Genomic DNA, 19,311 nt, shown 5'->3' on the forward strand with positions numbered 1-19,311 from the left:
GTTTTGAAAATTTAAAAACTATAAATACAGTTTTTGTGTAAAAAACAGTTTTCTATAAAAGAGTTTTGAAATTTCAACAATAGTTTTTTGAAAAACACACTTTATTTGCTTGCAGTTTTCAAATTTTTTGAAAATTTTTTTTCTAAAAAAACAAAAAAAAACTGAAAGTTACAGTTTTTTAAAATTATTTTTGAAAACATTGTTGAGAGAGAGAGAGAGAGAGAGAGAGAGAGAGAAGGTTTTTATGTAATATTGGTGTACTTGATTGAGAAATAAAATTTGGTTATTAACAAAAATATTGCTAGCTTTGATTATTAAAGAGCCAAAATTTGATGAGTTGTTAAGAGGTTGTTAGGTTTGGTTATTCCAATGTGAGCATTTTTTTGATCTAACATTACTAACTTTAACAATTTTTTGTTTTGCTTATTCCACTGTGGATGCTCTAACTTGAACATTTTTAAACGAGCCAACTAGTACCTTGTTCAAGTTTGATCTTCGATAACTTTGTACTTTGTTTGGATTGGAGTTTGAAATTTTTTTTGAAAAATAGTAGGGGTAATAAGTGGAGATAGATAGAGAGAGAAATGTTGAAAGTAGGGAGAATTTAGGAAGAATTTTTTGAAAAATTCTTTTTGAATTGTGAAGAGAACATTCACTATTTACTACACGTCACCGACTTTTTCATCACTGCTAAAAGAAGTGGAACCGCCTTGAAGAAACCCTAGGTCCAGTTGTACTTGGAATAGGATACGTTATTGGCACAAGTCTACATCCCACATCGAGGGCATAGAAAGACAGGAAGTGAATGCTATGTATAAAACCAAAGGCAAGACACCAGTAGAAGTCATCTTTGCGCTTGGGGCAATGACGCAGCTAGTGAGGTAATAACCGAGGCGCGTCAATTGCTGGTTGAAAACTATTTCCAAACCCCCTCTTCGGCCTCGGGTTCCCCTTGGCCGTCGAGAATTTCTGGAAGGGTTTCCCCTAACGGGGTTGAGCCCTACAATCTTTCAGTTCAAAATTGAGATAGTGTCAAGTGGTCCTGTTTGGTTTGGACATACCACATTCATACCCCGAGAATATGGGCAGTCACGGAACAGCTCTTTCGCGTAGCCCTGGTTTCCCGTCTCAACAATTTATATTGGCTGCCGCAGCGCCCTGGTTTCCCGTCTCAACAATTTACATAGGCTGCCTTTGGTCTGCCAAAACAAAATGCCAAGAGTGGTGTGGGAGGATGAGCTGATTGAAATAACACTCATAGGCAAAGCGTCTTCCATGTTTAAGATTTCATAAAAGCTCCACGATCTTTTATGCTTTCCATGAGTATGAAGAAACACGGACACCGGGTAAAAGATAATGCAGCCATTCTCCCAAAATCTACAGATTAAAAACCCGCAGTTTGATTCGAAAAACAGGTAGATAACAAGTTGTGATTTCCCTTGAAAATTCGTAAAGCTCAATCAAATGTCAATCATCGTATAAACCAATAACCAACTTGGGGACGAGGATTTACACCTCATTATCAAACCTGGCTTGGTCCCCAAGCTCTAACCATCCAATTCTGAAAACAAACTTCATGGGGGAAAAGGGGGATAATGGATACTATATTTGTTAAGACCTGCACTTCATTAACAAAGAAGAAGGCAGAAGAAACCTTTCCCTCTCTTTCCTCATCCTTTTGCCAAAAAAATTGCAGAGAACAATTACATGTTTTTCTTACATTTTTGTTGGCTATGAAATACGAAGCCAGGATGTTACCGTGTACATTACCTAGGAGCTGTACATCCACTATGATTTTTAAATAAATCTTTCAATTTAGTTGAACAAAATCGTCAAGTTTGAACCCAGATACTCTGGCAAGCTCCGCCAATTCTTGCTCTCCGCTCAAAACCTGCACATAAAAGATGAAACATACTAAAGACATTAAGGTTGTCAGAGTTGGCGCTACCTCTGTTAACTTTCTGTTCTATTTTTTCAGTATATTATCATACATGCAACCCACAGTAAAAACCGATCCAGTTAATCGCTTTTTTATTTGTCTTCATGGGCCATCAACCATCCATTCAATAACTACTCATTTAGGATGGTGGTTTATCTACCCTTTTTTTTTTTTTGATCGTGTGGTTTATCTACCTAATCCTTACAAAAAGGCAGTACACATCATGTAGTGCAGCACACATCCTTTTTCCTCCAATGAATATGTCAACTCCCGAGAAATAATTGAAGGCAATGAGCCAAAGCATCACTCTCAGAATGGTAGCTTGGGAAAAGGATAAAGTAACTATTTCAAGCATACAAACAAATAAACGAGAGAGAAGTTAAGTTGCATAGAGTTTCCTCACCTCACCATTAATTACCCATGTTGGAAACCCTTCAATTCTAGCATCTGCACATGCCTTGGCTATTTTAATTCCTTTTCTATATCCATCGGGAAAGCATTCGACATAGTCCAACAACTTCGCTGCTTCACGTCCAAACATCTGCATCACAAAAAAAAAAAAAAGAGAGAGAGAAGCTCAACCGGGGCAAATAACTGAAATCGTACAGTTGAAAGGTTAAGGCTGTAAAAAAATCATTTATGAATAGAAAAAAAAAAAAAAAAAGAGGTTAACACAAAAGATCAGAACGGGTACAGCTTAGAGAATATCAAAAGATCAGTTGAAAAGAAGAGAAGTAGATAAGGGCACCGACAATTATTAAGGGAAAGCACGTTTAAGCAGAGTACAAATATTATTCACGACCAATACTGTACAACAGTCTTGCACCTTGTGCACCATTATTCGGCTTCAGCTTTAACTAAATTGATAAATAAGACTGCATGTAATCTGCTCAAGGGATTCAGACTCTGTCTTATCAGAGTAGATCCCTCCTTTAGTCCTAAACTATGAAGCACCGACACGGCGAGGTATCGCAGTGTCGGACACAGGGACACCGCGGGGACACGCCACGTGGCGTGTCCCATAATTTAATTTGAATATTTCACGGGGACACCGCGGGGACATGGCGGGGACACTGCGGGGACACCGATGGGGACACGGTAGGGGCCAAACTGCATTTTTTTTTTAAATTTGGGGGCCAAACTGTAATTTTTGAAAAAATTGGGGGTCAAACTATAATTTTTTTTTAAAAAAATTGGGGCCAAATTATAATATTTTTAAAATTTTTGGGTTCCAAACTATAATTATTTATTTATTTATACACGTGGCGTGTCCCCCGCCGTGTCCGTGTCCCCATTTTTTTAGAATTCCCGTGTCCCGGTGTCGGTTTCAGTGTCCGTATCCGTGTCCGTGTCTGTGCATCATAGGTCCTAAACAACCTGTAAGAACCCTTTCTCCGGAAAGAATTAGACTGACGTAGATCAGGTCCTAAATAAACCTGAACCTTAAGTTTTTGCAATACTAGTTGGCTGACTTCTAATAAAATAGGTGCAAGGTATACATATGACAAGACTCAAGATAATCCATTGGAGAGAGAGATAGAGAGATGCCACCTGTGAACATGTGAGTCACACTATAAAAAAAGCTTATGTTAACTCCAAAAAGACAAAATTACACATTAGGTGATTTCCTGCAAGTCAACGTTCTGATGTTTACAAAGTTGCAAACAAGAGGGATGTACCTGCTTTTGTTCTTGACAATGCGAACACCAGAAAGCCCCATACATTTTAGCTCCAATGGAATTTAGATGCTTTGCTAGAGCAAGAGTCAAAGGACTTGATTCTCTTGTAATCTCAGTTGTAAATGGTTGCAGATCAAGCTCAGCAGAACTGATAAATAAAGGAAAATCTCAACATAAAATGTTTTCTTACAAGAAGCCACAAGCATGCATACATAATTTGACTTCCTCATACAATATTAAACGCAAAAAAAATGGCAACAATACTACGTCCTTATTACTGAGATGAATAATGTAAAACACACAGGACCAGATTCAAATAGTAAATTTGCGGTGTTAAGCACAACCAGACCAGGAATAACCATATGTACCAAAGAAAGTTTAAGTGGTAGCCGAATAGAGATATATTCTGTGTAAATAGGGGCAGGTCCGGCAATTAGTTGAGGTATTGACATCTTACTCCTTCAGTCACTCCTTTAACTTAAGAATGGCATTGAATAGAAAATAACCCAATAAAATGGGTTTAACATGTAAGAATGAAGAATAAATCCAACATTCATGGGGCAAGTTTTCATGGTATGCTGAAAACAAAGAAATACTACACTACTGATTGGCACCAGACAGCCCTTGGCTTTGGAATGCGCAGGCTTCCTGCTATGAAGGAAGATACGACTTATGAGCACTAAGACAATAGAGGGATAAGCATATGTGAATATATCAAAAGGAGGGAGATGGCATCAATTGAAGATGCTAACCATATACAAGGTCCCCAACCCACAAAACTAAGACAATCAGGGGGCCAAGCCACATTACACAGGTAGAAAATCTACAAAGTGACAAAAAGCTCCAGGCTTGGAGAGACTTGACCCAACACCCAACTACACAGTACTAAAAACAAATGGCTTTGGGGCCTTGAAAATCCTCAAGGATGAGGATCGGGAGAGAAATAAGGTTTCTAAAATAAGGGAGATGGACACGAAATGGGATTACGTTACCTTACTGGGACAGATTGAGAAGTATTATACGAGGTGCTTAACAAAGCAATCACCAATCCACCTAAGCAGAGCTGTAGACCCACCACCTTTTGAATTTCTTGCAAACCAAAAGCCTGTCATAGGACCCCGAGACTAGGATAAAGATCTTGTTGAAGTAGAGTAAACGGTTAATTTAATGTCAATAGGTCAAAAGGAGAATAAATCATCCGAAAACTAAGGATACCTTTAGGGTGGTAAAAAAAAGGCTGAACGATAACAAAGCCGACAATAAACAGTACGAACAAGATGCTCCTGCAAATTTTGTGCTAAGAATGTACAAGAAGTAAGCACTGGCAGCAGCCATGGAGGTAGTGCTTCCAAGTAAAATCAACCGAGCATTATTTTCATCCATCTTGAAAGGAAAATTCTTTCCTGCCAACTGTATACCAAATATTGTAACAAATCCATATGCAAACATCCCAATCAATGGAAGAGGAACACCTGGAAAACGCAAGAAGACCATCAGTTCATGACTGAAATGTTCGTCTAAAAACTTCCTTGAAATATGGCAGCTGTATATATATCCTGAGAAGTACACAACTAAAAATTGTACATGAGCTAAATTGACAATATAAATCAGCAATTTAACCCACGAGATGAAATAAAACTATAAAAGTAGCAATGGAATCTGATAAGATAAATAAATCAATAGGAAATGCAACCATTATGCATAAGGCTCTCTTGTAGACCTCAAGCTTAGTCAACACTCAAACACACTAAAATTAGTCCACTCTCTCTCTAGAAAGAAAGACGCTCCTCCTCCTTTAAGGGTTCTCTCCATTTCTGCAGCCGCCGCCGGGGGGGGGGAGGCGCTTCTCCTTCCCCTGGCCCGCCCTTTTCCTCCTCTCTTCCCTCTCTACCTTTCCCTCCTCCCTCAGATTTGTTCTCCCTCTGCCCCTCTGTTTCTTCTCGGCCTCGTTTCCTCCGCCCTTCCTGGTTTGGGAGGGTGAGGCGGTTCTTTCCGCCTCCGGTCGGAGGGTTCTTGGTCCCTCCGGGAGCCTAGCAGTGTTGGGTGGTTCGATGTGCTTTCGGAGGTGCAGGGGTGGCGAAGGCGGCGATCTGGTGGTGGGTGTGATTTTGGTGGTGGTGGTGGTGGTGGTGTGGCGGTGTTAGGGATGTTCCCAAGGCTGTTTTTTTTTTTAATTTTGTTTTGCAAGTTGCTCTTATTCAAAAATCGATCTGTAAAGTTGCGGTGTTTGATCGGCGATGGCTGTTTCCGGTGGTGATGAGGTGGTTGTGGCTCCCATGGCTGTTCTGCTCAGGTCGCTTTGTGTGCCGAAGTCCGGTCAGTGGCTATTCTGAGTGGTCAGTCGGGCGAGGGGTCAGCAGTTCGTCGTTTCCGGGTCTTCTGTTGCAAATTAAGATCGTTGATCCTGGGGTCTTTGCACGGGCTTGACGTGGTGGTGGTGGGTTCCTCTCAACCCTAGTTGCTTTGGTGTTCATTTCCGTAGGCCGGTCTCTACATCTGGGAGAGGTCAGCTCGACTTAACGGCAAGGTTGGGCTCCGGTGGTTTGTGCGGAGGTGGGCGTTGAAGTTAATTAGGGTTTGAGGGTTTGGTTTGGGAGGGCCGGTCCATGGTTTGGACCGGATCTGGGTGTATTAAGCTGTATTTGTTTCTTATTTGGGTTTAGGGTTGGGCTGTTTTGCTGATTTTTTGACCCTTGTTGACCTTTGGGTGTTCAGGCTTTGCCCTAGTGGTGTGTTGTCCAACTCTTTGTTGGATCCCCTTCCCCTTTCTCCCTTTTTTAATAAAATTCAATTTTGCGGATCAAAACAAAAAAAAAAACACTCAAACAGACTGAAATGAGTTAAAGCCCTGACCTTCTATCCAAATAGGCAAACATATCAATTCACTCGCATCATCAGTAAACAAAATTACCACTTGTCATTTATAAAAGGGTAATCAAGAACCATTTTTGAACTACTCTTACAAAACAGATTTTAAAATGGAGGAAGCTAGAAGGATTTGAGTACAAATGCTACAGATAACGGCAAATCATAGCAGAAACATCTGATGAAGTAAACTAGTTTAAGTCTGCATATACAAACAAAAGCTAGATCTTTTGTTTTATTTTGCCCTTCCGATAAATTGAAGGCCTATGCCATTATATTTCCCAAACACCAATTTGAAATCCCACAAACAAGATGCATTTATAATTTGCTACACTCAAAAAGCCAATAGTAAACAAACACCTGAGGCTATTTGATCAAACTCACTACAGGAAAAACCACATTCGTGACTGAACTTGCTCAAAAGTCAAATGTTGTAACTCTTTACGCCAAGGCTTGCTCTTGTTGAATTCCGACGTAAATGGATGATGTCAGAAAATGTGATTTTTGAAAGCTTACAACAATAAATAAATGCACTTTTGAAGGCTTGGATCAACATATTCAGGACATTACGATAGCTATAATGCATAATTTTCACTTTTCTTGTAAACGAGTTTTTGTGAATCAACTTTTGCTCTTGTTGATTGCCTAGGCCAGCTCAATCTTCTACTTTGAGCTTTTTCATATTCATTGGGATCAACACCTTTTTGTACAAAGGTTGCGACTCTTCTGGAATTGTAATACATACTATTTTGTACTCACTTATGAAGAAAGAAAGGGAAAACTAACCTCAAGGGGTTTCTATGCTATACTGTCCAATCAATACGTTCATCCCTTCTCAGTTCTCACAGTCAGGTTTACCTCGTGTACGTAGTCTATGTCTGGGGAGCATGCTTGATCTAAATAAGCCATTTACTAAATGGATGGAAGCTTTATTCCAATCCCTAAGAACTCTGAACCCCAGACCACCCTCATCTTTTGGAGATAGTTGAGTTAACCCATCACGGGGGTTTATTCGAGTTCTGGTGCCATACCGTGTCTGGACCGGAAAAGAGGGGAAAGACCTTAGCTTGCCTGCTGATCAGTTTGACCAGAGCGTCAAATAGGTTGGGAAGTAGTCAAGGCTTGGGACTTATGGGTTAGCTCTTAGGAGGTCTCAGGTTCGAAACCTCTCAGGTGTTATCTTTTGGGGCCAGTCCATACAGAGCTTTGTCCAGGCTTTAATTGGGCTCCCCGCAAAAAGATAGTGGGATTGGGCCCATGATTAGTTGAGGTGTGCGAAAGCTAGCCCGGACAACTGAGTTATCAAAGAAAAAAAAGAAAGGAAAAGCTACTATTCATAATCCGAATTAGAATTCCACATAACCACATACCCCACTTTATATATGATCAAGATCTTCACAGCCTCAATTGAATTAACAATCAAAACATAGAGCTGCATCACCAATAAGATAAGAAGCGAAATTAAACAAGGTGAATACCGTAAACGGAGGCGTAGTCACTGTTGAGTATGTCGCCGCAAGTACCGCCGCCGATAGGGCAAAAGGCATCAGAATTGGTGAGCTTAAGGTAGGTCAAATAACTGGTCTCCACCAACCCAATCCCGCCTAACCCTGCACACCAACTGTACGTGGAAATGCCCGAAGAATCAGAAGAAGAGGATAAGGGCGATGACGAAGAAGACGACGACCTCGTCTCAGCTTCGGCTTCCAAATCTCTACTGGGTTCCGTTAAGCACTTGACACGGAGCTGAATCAGAACTCGACGACCCCACAGATTCTTCAATCAAAACATTCAAAACAAAAAACGTTGATTACTTGTTAAAGCCGGTGTTATATAGAGGAATTTTCAAGATATGTGAAGTGGGTTATGGGTTTTGAGGTTACCTTGATTTGGGTTATGGAAGGGAGAGTGTGAGGAGGAACAGGAGAGAGACGAGGAGTGGGAGCGAATGTTAGAGGAGATGACGCCATGCTGAGGAAGCTCGAAATCATGTTCCCAATTCCACTGGCTATACTCCCCAACTGGTCTGGTACCGGTACTGGTAGTAATCTTTTAGCGGTTTTTTCTTTTTTTTAACATTCGTCGCACCCAAATTGGATGAGACTAATCCATATATGAACTGCCGCCAGAAGGACCATGCACTCATGTAACTAATCACATTTTCACTTCCTAATTTGTTGGCCTATCCAAAAATTGAACACAACCTCCGAAGTGGGAACAAACTTTTGGCCAGTGAAGACAATCGTTGTTGGGTAGCGCTCCATTTGTCTAGGAGTGGCTTTTCTTTCATATTTTGTAGTAAATGATTATGTGGCCCGGTTAACTTAGGTTCATCTCCGATTTTTGAAACAATTTTAGAGTTATGAAGCTAATTTACGTGCACGTCGAAAATTTTTGGAGACATAAAACCAAGGATTGGACAAATATTTTAGTGATCACAAGTGAATTTTGTAGATGGTAGGAGTCAACCAATACGTTTGTGATATTTGTTTAGGAGAGGTTTTGAGAGTCATTCCGAGTTGGACATATCTAGATTTTGCATTTGGCTCCTTGAATCTATGATCTATCTGATCATTTGTGTATTTGTTATTCATGACTTAATGCAAATGCTCAGCTCAAATAAAAAACAAAGAAAGAAAGGAAAGAAGGAATATTGGTGCTCTGTTCTATAGAGAGTTGGGGTCTTAGAAATTTGCGTGGCTTTTCTTTGTCAAAATTGTTTGATTCCAAAGTAAATAGGTCAGTGCTACATTACACAACGCACGACCGTGAAAACGTCTTCTACAAAATCTCGCTCATTCATTCCACTAAAATTTATGAGTGCAAGGGTTGACAATGCAAATGCATAGCGAGAATTGAAAGCGCAAACGCATGTCATTTAGAAAGTTTATGGAAGGTATTTTCCGCTTGACAAAAAAACGAAGAAAGATTATGCAAGGGTAAGTTCCATGTACGAGAGCACTGGCGTGGCGGCCCCATCCAAATTAGTTGCCAAGGTTCCCAGTATAATTCAGGCCTGGCATTATGTTTCTTTAAATGGGCTTCTTCAATTCAATGGATCATGGGTTGGCAATACGAGCAAGGTGGGCTAGTGGGTTCAATTTGCTCATGAGCGCCCACAAAAGTTTGTTGCAACCCATGTTACCCACAGCCGTTTGAAAAGCTTATGCATAGAATGAGGTGACCCCTATAGTTATTGGCAAGAAAAATTGAATCTGAAAACAAACTCCTAAATTCCAGGCTAAGACCACTTGGCCAACCCCTGGGTTTAAGCAGTTTATAGTTATGAGTTTAGTCACGTAATCCTTCAAAATGCTCCGCACTCTTGCATTGCGCTTGTGTTCTTTAATTTTTGCTCTTGCTAATTTTAGTAGTTTAGGCTGTATTTCAGAGGCATTTTCATATTTGCGCATGCACTCCTGTTCGCACATGCGCACTGAAATTATGTCACTTAGGTTATGCCTCATACGACTCCACAACACTATGTCATGAGAAACTTCGCTTCACCCCATGGAGTTAAGAAGTACCAGTAACGCGTAGGGCTGCAAATGAACCGAGTAACTCGCGAGCTTACCTCGATCAAAAAAAACTCAGGCTCATTAAGGGAGGCTCGGCTCGATTAAAGAGGCTTGTTTAGTAAATGACTATGCTCGGTTCGTTAAAGCTTGAGCTCAAATTTTTGACTCGTTTAGTAAACTAGCCAAGCTTGAGCTCGACAAAGTTCGGCTCATTTGCAGCCCCAACGCGTAACTCTCTATTATCTGCGGATCAAAGGGTTCGGTGAAACATTTCATTCACCTCAACATGCAGCAAATGTAAAAACAAGGGTCTAGGCAGAAGGCAAAAGGATGTTATGCACACTTTATTTTCTTAAGTCAATGAGAAACACCCAACATAAAGTAAAATCTTTGTTACATAATGCGCGTGTATGAGTGCGGGTGTAAAAGCGTGTTTAAAAAATATTACAAACTATTAAAACTTATAAGAACGAAGATTGAGTGCGAGAGGTACAACTGGAGATCATGCGACATACAGTAAATCAAAGACAAAATAAGTTAGTAAGTATCCAATTGATTTTTGGCGATTAAAATAGACGAGCTAATGAAGACGCTGCATTTTATTACTACATAAATTACACTGGATGATATTATGTGACATTGAGTAAATCAAAGACAGGTGTGCAAGATGAGTGTAGCGAAAATGAAAATATTGAGGTGGATGTATGGTAAGACTAAACGAGACAGGATTAAAAATGAAACGGTTCGAGAGATAGTAGGTGTAACACCTATAGAGGAGAAGTTCAGAGAAAATAGACTAAGGTGGTTTGGGCATGTCTACTGTAGACTTGAAGATACAGTAGTTAAGAGAGCGGATAAAATAGCTTTGGGTAGTAACGCTATGGGGAGGGGAAGATCTAAATTGACATTAGATGTTGTTGTGCGCAAATATATGAGTCTAATAGGTTTGAGTGAATAAGTAGCCATTGACAGAGCTCAATGGAGAAAAAAAATTCTTATAACTGACCCCAATTGATTGGAACAGAAGGCTCGGTTTTGTTTGGTTAAAGTAAATCAAAGACAAAATAAGTTAGTTTTTTTCATTGATAGCTGACAATTAAAATATATTGTGCATTTTTAATACATAAAATACACAAGGGTTTAGGCTAGAGCCACATGACAACAAGGGTCGTCTTATCTGATTTTATTGACTTAGGAAACCTTGCAGTACGCTACAGATTAAAAGTCATTTTCATATGTTGGATTCCTCGAAAAGTCCAACAATATTATATCTTAAAAGCTGACTTAAGCATCTGATTATTAAAAAAGTGTATATTAAAAGGGGTTTAAACCGTGAGAGCACCATACAAATATTCTCTCTAGTCCTATATTTGAGAATATAGAAGGAAGGAGTATAATGGATTTAGGGAAATTTTACCCCAATCTCAAAATTGAAACAGAAAAAAATAGGATACATAAAACAGTACTGGACGGTACAGAATCTGGACAGTTTCATGTTCTCTTTTCATGTGTTATACCAATCCTCACATTGAAAAGCAAGTAGCAACTCGAAGATAAGAACATGAATGGTGGGTCCCCGTCCGATGATGCATACATTCAAACAAGAACTGAGTAATGCTTTTTAAATAAAGCAAACAATTTACGCCGGTCGTTCCCTCCTACTTTTTTTATTATAAAAAAATAAAAAATAAAGCAAACAATGTTCGTACGGCATATAATAAAAATATTATTATTAATTGACAAACATATGACGAATTTTTTCCGACTAGAATAGAACACGCGGCAAACCAATTAGAACGGGCAGAGTAACAATATAAATATGCAATGTAAATTAATGTATATATGCATACGTATTAATAAACACATTAAAAATAGTAGAACAATGGACTAATAAATTGGGACCGGGAAGATAAGAGTACCAAAAAACCTAAGAAAGTACTCCCTCCGTCCCAATTTAATTGTCTAAATCTTGAAGGGAAAATTTCAAAATGCCCTCCAACCTTTACTCTAAATTTCAATTAGAGTTCCAGCCTTTTAAAAAAAATCAATTTTACTCCCAAAATTATCTTCCGTTAATCAAAACACCTCATTCCATCCGAATGACTAACAGATTTCGTTAAAGGCTCCGTTAAATAGCGTCCCAATCGAATTTCGATGATTCAAGCCATTCAATATGATCAGAACGTGATTTTAAGGGTAATTGCGTGAAATCAGCAAAAAAATGATCGGAAAGGACTTGATTTGAGCAGTTTTTTACTGAATTGTTCAATAAAAAACTAGTCAGATGAAGCCCTTCCCGGTCATTATTATTTTTATTTCTCACAAGTATCCTTAAAATCACGTTCTGAACATATGGAGCAGTTCGGATCATCGAAATTCAATCAGGAAAGGGGAGGTGTAGACCAATCCAGATTTTGTTCAAGTTAGGACGTCCGAATTTTGCTTCGGTCTGCACCTCTCATTTTCCGATGGAATTTTGATGATCTGACCCGCTCAACATGATCAGAACGTGATTTTAAAAGTACCTAAGAAAAATCAGCAAAAAAAATGACCGGAAAGGGCTTCATCTGAACAGTTCAATAAAAAAATGCTCAAATCAAGCTCTTTTCGGTTAATTTTTTTGCTGATTTCTGGCGAGGACCTTTAAAATCATGTTCTGATCACATTGAGCGGCTCGGATCATCAAAATTCAATTGGGACGCTATTTAACGGAACCTTTAATGAAATCCGTTAGTCGTTCGGACGGAAGGGGACGTTTTGATTAATAGAAGATAACGTTGGGAATAAAATTGATTTTTTTAAAAGATTGGGAGTCTAATTGAAATTTAGATTAAAAATTAGGGGGTATTTTGGAAACTTTCCAATCTTGAACGATATAAGTTTGCAGATATGTCATCCAAGCGGAGTCTTTAACCTCAAAGATTCGAAATCGCGTTAAGCACAAGACGCACCGCATTGATCCAGCAAAACTAGTCAGCCAATGGCGAAACTCTTTGTTTCCACCTTGTCCTCTTCACTTCCTCAACAACTTCTTCCTCTCCACACTCAACTCACCAACCCCAGGTCTCTCTCTCTCTCTCTCTCTCCAAGGAGTCTACTTATTTGCTTACTATAGCATTCTTTTTTTTTTTTTTTTTCGTCAAATCTGAATTCACTGCTTGTAGGTTTATACCCATTTCATCACTACATACATCGGCTTCGGCTTCGAGGTTTGGATTCCCTAAAAGGCTAGTCGTTGGCACCCAATTCAGAAAATCGAGCTTCAAGTACGTGTTTTAATTTGGTCTCCTTTTTGGGTACTTCTGATAGTAGTATTTGAAATGAAAGGGAGCTGTGAAAATGGATTAGAGGTAGAAGAAATGTACTTTGTTGAAATTCTTGTCACTATAATTCGAGTAATTATTCGGTGGTCTTGGACTCTTGGGGCACCGCCACATGGTGCGGGCCAATACCCTTATCCACTTCACATTTTTCGTGGTGTCCATGCACTTAATTAGTACTGGCCTCACAGAAATGTATTGTGGAAAGGGGAACGGGGTTGGTGCACCATGAGATGGTGACCCAAGACCACCAAATAATATTTCCTATAATTCGTAATGCAAAGAATTTCACAATACTAGAAATGGATACCAGGGCTCCGGCTACTGCAGCCGTAGGGCTGCAAACGAGCCAAGCCTAGCTTTGACGTGTTCGAGCTCGAACTCGGCTCGTTTATTATCGAGGTGTTTGAGCTCGGTTCGGTTACTACACGTACCTCTATAAAACGAGCGGAACTTTTATAATCGACCCAATTTACAAGTAACTGAGTTCGGCTCGTTCACTAAACTAGCTTAAAATTCGAGCTTGACTTTTTTACTAACCAGCTGAGCTTATAACGAGCCGAGACTAGAGCTGCTCGTGAATAGCTCGGTTTGTTAAAATCCTAATTGTCGGGTCAGTCACTCTAGGGAAGATTTGGATGTGCGTAGCCTTAGCCCCGAACGGAGATGCTCTTTCTGCCTGTCGCAACCCATGACCACCAGGTCAAATTGGATACAACGCTAATCAAGTGTTTTTTTCGAAAGAATTTATCATGGATTCATGATAAAGCTCGCAAACTCAATATCAAAGTTATGTGTTATCAAATCTGAATTCAAGCCATTCTTATTGAGTAACAACGCCCAATCCCTTTAGTTGGAATCCTCATTTATCTAGACAGAGCATCTAGTGTTTGTTTAAAAATTACTCACTGACTGGGAAATTTGGCTGCATGAACTATGAAGTTTTTTGCAATCGGTTGGGTGAATATATATTTATTGAGGAATTTGCAGTCGGATGGCTGCTATGGGAGGGAATGTGGACTCTGCAGCCGTTCCAAAATCGGCGCCGGTTGAAATAGCCCACGAACTTCTCCAGGCTGGATTCCAGTATTTGGATGTCAGGTACTTGTCATCCTTCTTTTTTCGCAAGGTTTTTTGAATTTTTCCAAATTTTTTAACTTGATTGGTTTGATAAATATATCATATGTTCATGGGTTATTCTACAACGCTTAAACCATTCATAGAAACTAGAAAGTATAAGGGCAGGTAAGATTTTCTTCAGAAGCGGATTCCACCAAAGCAACTCGTAAAGTTCTAGGTATAGGTGCACTTTTAGTGGCCAGTTATGTGACAAGTTTCTATGTCCCTAGAATTGTTGCACTGGACGTGCTCTAACGGTATTTTGGTGGTGGTGGATTTATGACTGTGTAGGACTTCGGAGGAGTTTACTGCTGGGCATGCCATTGGGGCCATCAATGTTCCTTACTTGTTCAAAGTTGGATCAGGTTTATGCCTATTATAAGAGCAGATTGCAATTCCATGCACTTATAAGCATTTTCTTTAAGCAAATGACCATGGTAGGCTATTGGTAGTTAAACTGATTGATTCAACTTCTAACCTAGAACCTTTTGGGATAATTAATAGCTATGTTTCCTGTACTAGAAGTGGTATCAACACCTGCAAAGTCTACAGTTTGCATACAAGAAAATTATTCGCAAAGTGCAAACTTTTACGATATTTTTGTATTTGGCTTTGCATTTAACATACAGCTCATTTCCCAGAAGTTATATTAGAAGTTTGAGAAATGCTAATGTAATTGCTTTTGTCTTTCGATTTACCTTTGCAACAATACATTGTGGTTTGATCATTAAGCATTGGACATCAGCTCTAATTGTGAGCAACCATCTAACGAAGTTTGGAATCTTTGGATTTACCTGGCACTCTTTCCTGCTCTTTCACCTTTGAAATGGACTTGATCCATTCTATAGGCCAGGGAAATTGGAAGTATTAACTGAGATTCATGCAAGTGACCGTTTGGACTTCTTCTTTTCCTTCACTAATTTTCTTTTTTATATGATAGATCTTTTCAATGCACATGGAAGTATGCAAGGCCTTTTTGCATAGGCTTTGCCTTTCTTTATGTAAGCGAGTGACATTCCCTTAATGCCTCATGTAATGAAACCTGAATTTACTTATGAAAACAACTTATGTTCTTCTGGTTCTTGGGTATATATTTCCTTGCTAAGAAGCACAAATATCGACCCAGACACAGATACATACACGAGACACGATAATTCTAATAAATAAAGTCACGGACATGACGGGGGACATGACAAAAATTATGTGTATATACTCGGACAGATATTAAATGTAATTGATATGAACATTCCACCTGGAAATAACCAAAACTAATGGTATCTTTACAATTGTTATTGTTTCATTTTAAATATTTCAAGTTAAAGGAGAGTTTTATTTGGTCAAAATTCATTTCTTCATATTTTTGATCCTGTTGTTTCCGTTTGTGAAAAAGTTGAGCCCGGTTGTTCCTGAAGTGTCCCCAGCTTAAAAATAATTAGATTATATGGCACACTACCTGGCATATCCAGTACGCGTCCCCACATGTTTCCAAGTGTGTCACTTGTCCCTGGAGTGTTTGATATGGATATTATTTTCTAGTAGAATTACAACGCAACCCTGGCAAGTAGTTAGGAGTGCCATGCTTCATAGTTTCTCAATTTTACGTTCTAGAGGATGATCCAAGAATGTCTCTCTATTTATAGTTATATTAGCAATCACAACTTGCTAGTGTGAAAGTGATTATTTGTGGGCACTAGTGCAGAAAATCTGTTGTTTGGCAGGGCCTAGATTATTATATTTATTGACTTTCTTTCATGACTTACAAGGTATATCTAAATTGTTTTGCTCTTCTGTTGGTAACCCGCTGCAGGCATGTCAAAGAACCCTAATTTTTTGGAGGAAGTATCATCACAATTTGGAAAAGATGATAAAATTGTTGTTGTAAGTCACTAATTTTTGTCTCTCTCATTTTTATTTTTATTTTTGATCGGCAGTCTCTCATTTTTAGCATTTATTTTCTTGATCCCTTCTGTTAATCTATTATCGAGTTCACGGTTGATCCATCATCACCAAAATGCCAATCTTTATGCAAGCAGCAAGTAAGTCACGCACGATGAGAAAGTAGGAAAAATCATAAACTAGCTTTCCTTGTTAGTTCTTCATTCTGATTAAACCATTTTCTAGACATACAAAGTACAAAATCTACTTAGATTGGTTGCTCACCATTGCAAAAGTTTGTGGGTCCCATTAGAGGTCTCAAATGGTTGAGGTAAGCATTTCAGTCTTTAAGCTGATCAGTCCAAGTGGGGAGAAAGCATGGGGTATCTCAGCGATTGATTTTTCCTCTCCCTCCTCTCTCTCAAAGAGGCCTGTTTAACTCTCATTAGTTAGCCAGCAATCCGAAAGATGTTGGTTGTAAGCAATTAAAATCAACAATGGCAATGACATACTAGTGGATTTTGGACATGGTTTACTAACAAATAACAATGCTCTAGCAGCTTGTTAAAAACATTTATTGATGTGTCGGAGGAACAAGACGTCTTCATCCCTTCTGCAGACTTGATAAAGAGTTCTACTTTCTGAATTTCAGGGATGTCTGTCCGGTAAAAGATCACTAATGGCAGCTACAGATATGGTGTCAGCTGTAAGTATATTTCTTAGAAGTAGCTATAAACAGTTTAAGAACCATTGTGCATATCTAAACTAATAATGATATGTTGAACTAGTTAGGTAGTTAGCTTCACAAATTGACCATTTGTGGGTGATATACGATCTTCAGGTTATGAAATCATGAACTTGAACTCATAAGATCTTTGGGGCCTGTATGATTTCCATCTTTCTCATTCCCTGATTGATATCCACGGTTTTGATTCGCCGAGTAGAATTCATGGTGAAGAAAAGTTGAATTGTTTGTACCCTTTTTGTAAAATCTTTGCGCAGCTGTATAGTTTGTCATCTCTTTTATAGCTTTCGTTCTGCAATTCTTCTACAAACACAAATGCGTACACAAACACTTTTTACAAACACTCACATTCACATAGGGACGTGCACACACTACACCTCCAGTGTTTGTGGGACCCAAAATAAAATGTGAGTGTGTGTAAAGTGTTTGTGTGAGTGTTTGTGGTTATAAAGTTTTCCTTAGTTCTAGTGAATCTGTTTCAGTTTCAGCTTCAGCTTCAGTTTCAGTTTCGCATACACAAATCTGAGGGCTCCAATTTTAATTTGTTCGAATTGGCTTCAAAAGAAACATTCGTTTCTTCTATGCAGGGCTTTACAGAGGTCACAGATATTGTTGGAGGGTATGCTGCTTGGACCGAGAATGGACTTCCAACAGAGTCCTAAATAATGATATCCATGAACAATACGTGTTTATTTTTTTTGATAATTTCATGAACAATTCATGTTGTTCATAAGTACTTGTGGATTGGAATAAGCTTTTGATGTACAAAACTCAACCGATGTACTCGTAATGCATAGTACCCTGCATGAAGTAATAAAGATTTCAGGTTATGTAAGAGTGAGTTAGGTCTCATCTGTAACAAACACACGAAAATAAGGGCACTAATTATTGAAAGCACGTTAACAGAAGCTATAAATGGTTTCACGTCAAGAAATTGTGTTAGGGGCAAGTATATCTGTCAAATAAGTTGTAGGTTAAGAACCATTGATCAGGCTGTGTTTGGATGAGGGAATGTGATTCCTTAACTCTAAGATTCCTATGTTTGGGTAGAGTTGGAATGGGAATATGGTTACTGGTCTCCCAATCCAGGAGCAATCGGATTCCTAGATAGAGGAGGAATCTGATCCCTCCACTATCCCCTGGGAATTTGAGATTATGGGGTAATCTAATTACAAGGGGAAAATGTAATGTTCAAAATTTTCCTTCTTATGACCCCAATACCCACGTTACATTCACTCTCTCCACTTTTTTTTTCGTGCAAGTTGTCTATATTTCTTCTCTCCCTCTGTCATCCTCGCCATTTTTTTTGCTACGTGCTATAGAGTTTTATTGGCGTGATTTTTGAATGTATACAATCTTTTTTTGTATTCACGCTTCAAATCCATGATTGTTTTTGAATTAGTATTTTTTTTGTGTGCTTGCTATTTTTTGGGATTAAAAGTGCGTGTTTGATACTCATTAGTTCATTTTTTTAGATTATTGTTAGATCTTCGATGATTTTTTTAGTTGAAGTCTTTTTCTTTTGTAATTTTATATCTTATTTTCAGACATATTGTCCAATGCAAAATGACAGATTGTAAAAGGAGATTTGAAATGCAAGGCATATTCGTTTTTCTACATATATGTATTTGAATTAATTTTAATTTATCAGGAAATTATAATGAAATGTAAAAGGGTAGCTTTGGAAAAATCGGCAAGATTCCATTCCCATGCTTTCAATGGTAAAACCAAACGCTTGAAAAGAATTTCATTTTACCCCCCTAGAAAACACTTGAATGAGAAAATCCGGGAATCACATTGTTAGGAATGACATTCCTAGAATAAGATACCTATTCCTGATTCTCAATTCCTGTCATCCAAATTGAACCTGAATGTGTCTATTAATGATAAGGTCAACAGAGTCGTAGTGTTCTAAGAATCGGAATTAATTGGCGATTAATTGTTGACAGGGCCTATCCGACTAGATCTAATTAATTGTTATGCGCCTATTAATCGCCGATTACTAATTGCTATGGGCCGATTAATCGCTGATTACTAGGCCTCGAAGTTCGAAAGTGGCCGACTGCCCGACTAATGCCGAGCAACTTTTAGAACATTGCATAGTTGTTAGTTAGCGTCGTATTTGTGGGTGATAATAATGAGGTCAAGCATTGCAAGGACAATATTTTTTGAAAACAAGTTTCCAAAAGGATTTGCCAGAGACAAAATGATACAAATCAACTTCCACCACAAGAAGTTGGCCAACAAGGTC

At 38.8% G+C, this 19,311-nt stretch overlaps 2 protein-coding genes and 1 non-coding gene across 3 annotated transcripts; 2 read left to right on the top strand and 1 right to left on the bottom strand.

Moving 5' to 3' along the window:
- Positions 1–846: 846 nt before the first annotated feature.
- On the top strand, positions 847–1,000 carry LOC131305738 (U4 spliceosomal RNA). The gene has a single exon (XR_009193300.1). It is a non-coding gene; the product is annotated as a U4 spliceosomal RNA (small nuclear RNA).
- Positions 1,001–1,607: 607 nt separating this feature from the next.
- LOC131302521 (thiol-disulfide oxidoreductase LTO1) lies at positions 1,608–8,574 on the bottom strand. The gene is made up of 7 exons (XM_058329195.1): positions 8,367–8,574; positions 7,962–8,259; positions 4,834–5,090; positions 4,611–4,723; positions 3,619–3,766; positions 2,343–2,480; positions 1,608–1,891 (listed from the first exon to the last, which is right to left on the bottom strand). Exons 1-7 carry the CDS (start codon positions 8,472–8,474, stop codon positions 1,811–1,813), a joined length of 1,143 nt encoding a protein of 380 aa, XP_058185178.1. The 5' UTR covers positions 8,475–8,574; the 3' UTR covers positions 1,608–1,810.
- Positions 8,575–12,866: 4,292 nt separating this feature from the next.
- LOC131302522 (thiosulfate sulfurtransferase 16, chloroplastic-like) lies at positions 12,867–17,895 on the top strand. The gene is made up of 7 exons (XM_058329196.1): positions 12,867–13,064; positions 13,166–13,267; positions 14,312–14,422; positions 14,732–14,805; positions 16,248–16,318; positions 16,968–17,021; positions 17,648–17,895. The coding sequence occupies exons 1-7, from the start codon at positions 12,982–12,984 to the stop codon at positions 17,720–17,722; spliced, it is 570 nt and encodes a 189-aa protein (XP_058185179.1). The 5' UTR covers positions 12,867–12,981; the 3' UTR covers positions 17,723–17,895.
- Positions 17,896–19,311: the final 1,416 nt, after the last annotated feature.

Source organism: Rhododendron vialii, chromosome 10a, assembly GCF_030253575.1.
Source record: "Rhododendron vialii isolate Sample 1 chromosome 10a, ASM3025357v1".
Taxonomy (NCBI): Eukaryota; Viridiplantae; Streptophyta; class Magnoliopsida; order Ericales; family Ericaceae; genus Rhododendron; species Rhododendron vialii.